Source organism: Bidens hawaiensis, unplaced genomic scaffold (genome assembly GCF_021521415.1).
Source record: "Bidens hawaiensis isolate Kalapana, Puna unplaced genomic scaffold, B.hawaiensis_p1.1 tig00009451_1, whole genome shotgun sequence".
Taxonomy (NCBI): Eukaryota; Viridiplantae; Streptophyta; class Magnoliopsida; order Asterales; family Asteraceae; genus Bidens; species Bidens hawaiensis.
Window position 1 is genome coordinate 285,588 of NW_027491702.1, and position 7,220 is coordinate 292,807.

The 7,220-nt window shown below is 32.7% G+C and overlaps 1 protein-coding gene across 1 annotated transcript; it reads right to left on the minus strand.

Annotated features, from left to right (window-relative positions):
• Positions 1–4,201: 4,201 nt before the first annotated feature.
• On the minus strand, positions 4,202–5,705 carry LOC143532516 (protein TORNADO 2-like). The gene is made up of 2 exons (XM_077027553.1): positions 5,177–5,705; positions 4,202–4,554 (listed from the first exon to the last, which is right to left on the minus strand). The coding sequence occupies exons 1-2, from the start codon at positions 5,672–5,674 to the stop codon at positions 4,243–4,245; spliced, it is 810 nt and encodes a 269-aa protein (XP_076883668.1). The 5' UTR covers positions 5,675–5,705; the 3' UTR covers positions 4,202–4,242.
• Between the last annotated feature and the right edge of the window lie 1,515 nt (positions 5,706–7,220).

Genomic DNA, 7,220 nt, shown 5'->3' on the forward strand with positions numbered 1-7,220 from the left:
TATACACGAAAGCATGTAGAGGCTTGCCTCACTAGTACTTACGCCACACAACTTATACACGAAAGCATGTAGAGGCTTGCTCTCACTAGTACTTACGCCACACAACTTATATATATATATATATATATATATAGACCATACACACTTTACTTCGTACCCGCTTGCATAAATAATTAAACACAAACATACACACTTCTTACAAATACTTGTAAATGAATAATTATAAGCATACACACTATAAACGTGCACACCATAACATACATACTTATTTTCATACACGCTTGCATTTATAAACAATATAATTATTTATAGTTTAATATTCTAACATCATGCTTTAAACAACTTAGTTAAACCGGCTCGACACATAGTATGCACACACCCCCGAAAACGTAAAAGAGAAAGAGGCTAGAAACTCCTGGATTCTTTTTCCATTCTGAATTAATAGTAACTCATTTCTTTAACTGCTCACGGCTAACTGTTTAAGCACAAGGGCGCCAATTAACCGGACTAACGAAACGATCTTAGTTAACATGGTTAGTTAACTTAGTTAAATCGTGTCAACAAGGCTAACCAAGTTAACGGACCATGTTACTTAAACTCGTCTTATCTCTAGCTTTATTTAATTAACGGTGTTTAACCGACACCGACTAATTTTCTTTCAACTCTTAAGTTTTAACGGGATTTGGTAACTAGACTAGTGGGGTTAGTTTGTTGGTTAAATAAACATGGATCAAGCTTGATTTAAATAATCAGGCCCACAAGCTTAACTCAAGCCCAAGAATCAAGCCCTATACCCATCTAATCAACTAGTCCGGCCCATATTGCAGGTCAGGCCCAACCGCATCGGACGTTCGAGTTCGAGTATGGTGGTTCAGGTTCGGATCTGGCTCGTGGTTTTTTTTTTCCGGTGTTCTGGTGTTCAAGTATTGGGTGTTCATGGATTGGGCTTCGTGTTCGCTAATCTGGGCTGTTCGGATTGGGTTTGGTGGTTCAGACATTGGACCATGCTGTTCGCTGTTCTAATTAAGTAAAAGGAAAAACGAGCTGGACACGGGATCCGAACCCCCTCAAACTTCGGCTCACCTATGCCGTGTCTCAACCAACTACACTACACCAATCTATGTTTTGATCCGGTTACATACTAATTTATATTCTTCCATATCTAATCATTTCCTTCCGTTTTTCCCTACTTTCTTTCTTGCTATTATTATCATTAGTATTATTATTTTGATCGTTATTATTAGTATTATTGTTATAATTGTTTTTACCATTATTATTATTTTTTTAGTTCAAGAATCTAAGCTTGTTTAGGCTAAAGTTCAACCTTTATAGATTTATAAAACCCGATTTAGCTAGATCTTAAGATCCTAACGAACCGGACACAAACGAACAAGCTTTTATGTGTAAAACATACGTTTTTAGCTTGGTTCGAGCTTGAATCTTGCACACTACTAAATCTAGATCCTTTTCTTGTTACTTGAAGCAAACGAATACCCAACGGTTTGATATTGTTTTTAAATCTTGAACTCAACGGTTTGAAGAAATGTGTATTTTTAGTGTGTTTGGTAAATATGGAAAGACATGATGAGATCTAGGGTTTAGAGGTTTAAAAGGTATTTATACTTTAAGCCCATGGATCTTAGGCTCATATTCCTTCCCTAGGTCCATAGTTTATTTCTAAGGTAGTGTTTGATAAGCAGGAATGGAGGTTGTAATGGAATGACTCATTGTAAGGGAATGAAGAAAAGTGTGTTTGGTTGATCAAAGGAATGGAATGACCCATTACATAGTCCATTTCATTCCCTCTAAAACACCTCAGTTTCATTCCATCCATACCCCATGTTTTTTTTTTCATTCCATTCTTTCTTTCACCTTACATCGCCTCCACTACCCTCCCACCACCACCACCTACCATCATCAACACCCACCACCAACCACCACCGCATGCTGTCACCAACCACCACCATCACCGTCCACCGTTTCCGTTACCGCTACCACCACCCACAACCATCAACCATCGTTCCTTCCCCTCACTATCGCTGCACTACCGCCATTGCCATCACGCCTGCCACCTCCACCGTCACCGCCACCTCCACCACCACCCACCTCCAACCACCATTCTCTCTCGTCGCCCACCACCACTCGCCACCGCTAACCACCATCACCGCCACCAATGCCACGACCGCCACCTACTTCCCACCACCACCACCACTCACTACCATTTTAATTTTAATTTTTTTCTTTTTTTCCTACCTATCAAACAAAACAAAGTAATGATTGATTTCATTCCTATGTGTTAACCAAACATCTCATTAGAATGGTAATTACCCATTCTATTCCTTTGTCCATTCCATAACCACGTTCATTCCATTCCTTTGTCCATTCCATTACCTCATACCAAACAGACCCTAAGTCCATCATCTTGAGTCTTAACTATTAAATATTTTTTCAAAAATAAATAATTTCCTTTTAACACCAAATAATAATATTTTATTATTATCTATTAGAATTTTCGGATGTTACAAAATATTACTAGTCTTCATCGCTCCTAGGATAAACAAACCCTAAAATATATTATATATCAACTGATTAGCTTCATACATGAACACGGGATATCTATATTCACAAATTTAAAAAACCACATACTTGTGTAATTAAGTGAGACCATGTGATCGTGAGAGACTGAGATTTACACTTACACTTGATGCCAACTTGAAAATTGCATTAGAATTTTATTTCCAAAGGTGCTTAAAAATATTATAATACTTACATAAATTTTATTCATAAGCTACTTGTTATATTTTTAAAATCCGATATTTTCTTAGGTTTCTTTCTCTCGATCGATTCGTTATTAGATTTCATGCTCATTTGATGAAATCTAGTCTTGTTATTATTTAGATTAAGTTCTTGTTGCTCAATCACTCATGTTCATCGTATATCTGTTTGATATTAGCCTGTTGCGAAGGTTAGATTGTTAGGGTTTTGTACGTATTTTTTGGGATTAATACAATATAATTTCTGAGTTCTTGACAGATTTCTTATAAATTAAAATTAGAATTATAATAACATAAAATTTCTACTTTCGGCGTACTCCTCAAATCACGTTGCTTTATGCTTTCTTGTTTCACTTTTATTCTTTCCTTTTTACCCTCAATCAAGTCACTTAACTCGATGCACCAATCCATAAATATACAACTACTGTTATCTATATTCAAGATGAATTGTTTTTCTTAACAATTTATCCGAGTGAAAATTGGCGAGACAGGATATCAACCGTTCATGTCGATTTTAATGCTTCAGACTTTACTCATCCAAAAACACCCTCTAAAAGGAAATCACCAATGTAAGAAAGCCCTTTAAATACCTCAATGGCTCAATGATCCGAATTCTTAATTATCACTCTGATGCCATTAGACAAGAGGTAATGACTATTCAAGATGAATTGTAATGTGCAAAATGACATATCTTAAAATTTAATCTAACTATATTATTAAAGCAAAATAATTTTTTTCACATGACACCATTATAGAGTGTCTACATTGGATTTCACATAAGCAATCCCCTTTAATACATTTTTACCTAATTAATATTTTATTAAAATTCATTAAAATGTATAACAATTCATTAAATGCATAAAACCTTCTATCCATTATTTTTCATTTAATTACTATTCTAAAATTATCTTAAGCTATTCATATAAATTTAGAAAGACTAATGTTTAACCTTTTACAATTCAATATAAAATTTTTCATTAATTTTATTTTATATTCATTTAAATCAATAACAAAAATTTGACTATATCAATCAATACAATGGTTAAAATCTTAAAACATTATTAAATGGTGAAAATCAGGACAAATCTTTTATTTTTTTTATATATACATGTAATTCAATTTTAATACTTTAAGTTATAATTTGATTTAAATGAATATAAAATAAAAGCCATAAATAAAAATTATTATATGAAATAACTTATGTATTAAATATAATAATTTTTATTTTTATTATAATTTTCATCCGTGTGGAACACGGGATCTGATCTAGTGCTATATTATAAGATAAAATAACCAAACAAATTCAATTTAAAACAATTAAGTTCATCTAGAACAAATTCAAACATCATTTGTAGAACCAAATCAACACTCATTACAACTGTCCATTTCACAAAATACATATCCTAATCTTCAAGTAAGGCATATATAACCATCGTACATTGTTTAACATCATACCTTGATCGACAAGTCATGTGTAACCTTGCTTATACTTCCGGAAAAGATCTTCCGTTTTTGCATTTCTAAACGCACAACACCCGATTATATAAACACATATTAAAAGCACAAGGGTTATTATCAAAACTATGTTTGCTCTCCTCCATTCTTTCTCCAGATTTTGGAGCAACCCGGCCTTGCATGAATCGCAAGTGTAACAAAGCCCCGTCTGCTCATTGCTCCAGTTAAGGCAATCCATGTCGGCAGCGTTGTTTATCGGACTTATCCAATATGTTGGGTTCACAAAAGTATAACCACATTGAGTCGGGGGCTTACAACATCCAGACTGTATTAAAGAAAATTAAGGAAAATAAAAATAATTAACAGTCACGTACGTATTCATGTCTTTTACTTTCTATCTACATATATGACTTTTGAAAAAATTTCAGTAGCTATAAAAATATTGTAATGATTTTTTGGTTTTAAAATATAGTAACTAGTCTACCCACAACTTCAAATAGAAACTATCATTTTTTTTATTTCCTTGGATTTTATTTAAAAATATAATTTATCGGTTTTCTAATAACTAAGAATGCTTAACATGAATCTGAACATATAATTTTTTCATTATATATTTCAGTATAAATTTTATTGAAAAACAAGTTGTATATATACAATATTAAGTATTTTGGATCTCACAAGATCGAAAAATATTTATAGTAGATATAAAGTTAAAAACTTGAAAAAGGTAAAAATAGAAAAGAAATTTCCATTTCAATTGTAATTAAAAAAACAAAATACTAAACAACTTTTGGAAATTATTTAAAAAAATACCACTCTAAAATATAATAATAATAATAATAATAATAATAATACAAGTCTACATTCTATCAAAATTAAAAGAAATAATGTGGATTTATAGATTAAGCAAATATTGTAAATTTATAGCATTTGGGTTAGTAGAGAACCTGTAGTGGAGAAAGTCGTGCATTGAAGAAATCTTGAGCCATGCGATAGGTTTGGTTTAATTCAGCGCATACACTAGTAGAACTTAAACAAGTCCTGATTTTATCCCATTTATAGTGGCTTCTAACTCTTCGTTTTAGAAACCCCGAATAATCATCGAGCCGGTATTCCAAGTAAGACCGGCTCGGCTCAGGATGGCCCGAGCCCCTGGCAGTCACCGTATACACAAAAACCACCAAACACGCGAGCAGGATGATGAGCACAAGCATCGCAATAAAATACAACACTAGGAGCCACGCGACTCTCCAAAACCCTCCAATGAATCCGACTATGGCTACAACCAAGATCAAAATGCCTAGAACCATAATGGGCCATTGTAGGATTTGGACACATGCATTGTCTGTCTCGGTTGCTAGCCAAATCCCGGCTCCAATGATAGGGATCGAGAGCAACATGGCAACGAAGTTGATCGCTCCGATGACATTGTTGCTCATTGCCATATTTTTTGGAGGGTGGTGTGGATTGAGAACACAAATTAATTCTCTTTTGTGCTTTACCTTGGATGTATGAAGTGAAAGCTAGTAAAAGTTTTTGTAGGAAGATGTTTTATGTAGGGAAAGTATTTGGCTTTTGACACATTTTTTGATCACTTCACTTTCACTTTTGAAAAAAAGGGTGAAATTTCTTGATTATGTTTGAAAATTGGTGTTTTGTCAGGGCCATATCAAATTACCATATCACCCTTAGTGGTGGATCTACAAATGTTGTGAAATTGAAAGTTTATGAATTTAAATTTTTACCCAATTAATTTGGTTTTCGTGAGAACAACTGCACAGAGTAGCAACCGAGATCAACGCATTATATACATGATAAAAACCAAGTAGCAGTTATTTCACAAAAATCAATAAGATATAAACACATTTATCTAAGGTAGTTATGTAACTATTTGCAAGTCAATGAGATAGTCAATGCATTTAGAAGCTTATTTTCAAGACTATATTATTTTATTATTCTATGTTTATAATTAATTTTTACTTAGATGTCTTGGCATAGTAACATTCGATTCATTTTTCAAATTTACTTTTTATCTACATTTCGATGTATATGTTATTTAAAACCGAGTTACGGTAACACACGAACAAACTTTATTAACTTGATGTTTAATTAATGTCCTCATTGTGACACGTAGGTTTACATATATAAATGCTTGCTCCTGGCGCAATGCACGCAAATGTTTACTAGAACAAACTTTATAAACTTTATATTTTATTAGCATCCCAATTATGACATGTGAGTTTACGTATATCAACGCTCCCGCTGCATCGTGCAAGGTTATTTACTAGTTTTAATTATATGGTTGATAGAAGCTGGTTAGCTACTTCTCCTTTTGTTTTAGGATTCTTATATTCGTAGGATATTTTTCAATTATTTCCTATATTGAAAATATAAGAAATGATAATAGTGATATTCACGTCTTACACAACAAAGGAAAAGGAAGTTGGTTTATGGTGTTTATTGTCCTTGGGTTTGATGTAAAATATATTATATATCAAATTCACATCTTGTGGTTTATGAATAAAAGTAGTAGGAAAAAGAAAAAACGAAATCCTAACATACATGAACAAAAGAAATGCTATACACGAGCAACTTTTGTATGGCCGTGAGTTTTATTAGATCAGTGTAAGCTAATTGTATTCACGTCTCTTGTAGTCATGCTTAAATGCGTATCTCATGTCGAACATGAAATGCAAATTATAAACCAACATATATGTTAAAATAATAATTGAAAGTCTTATAGTTAATTAGTTAGATATAATCGGGATCTCATATTTGTTTTTTAGTTTTATTATCATTATTTAGTTTAGAAGTCAACATGTTTAAGTTTCTTGTTTTCGTGTTCTAGTTGGTTTAGGTTTCTCTATTGTTTTCTTCTCCTATATAAGGAGGCTTATTTTTAATGGTAGATAGTTCTTGAGTATTCTCTTGGTGTTCTCGATTACCATATTCCAACAATATAGAGAGTTTTTATGACAAAACTATTTACGT

Coding starts and splice junctions, on each gene's coding strand:
- LOC143532516 (XM_077027553.1), bottom strand. CDS start 5,674: ATGGCAATGAGCAACAATGTCATCGGAGCGATCAACTTCGTTGCCATG. Junction 4,555..5,176: donor CACGACTTTCTCCACTACAG/GTTCTCTACTAA, acceptor TCTTTAATACAG/TCTGGATGTTGTAAGCCCCC.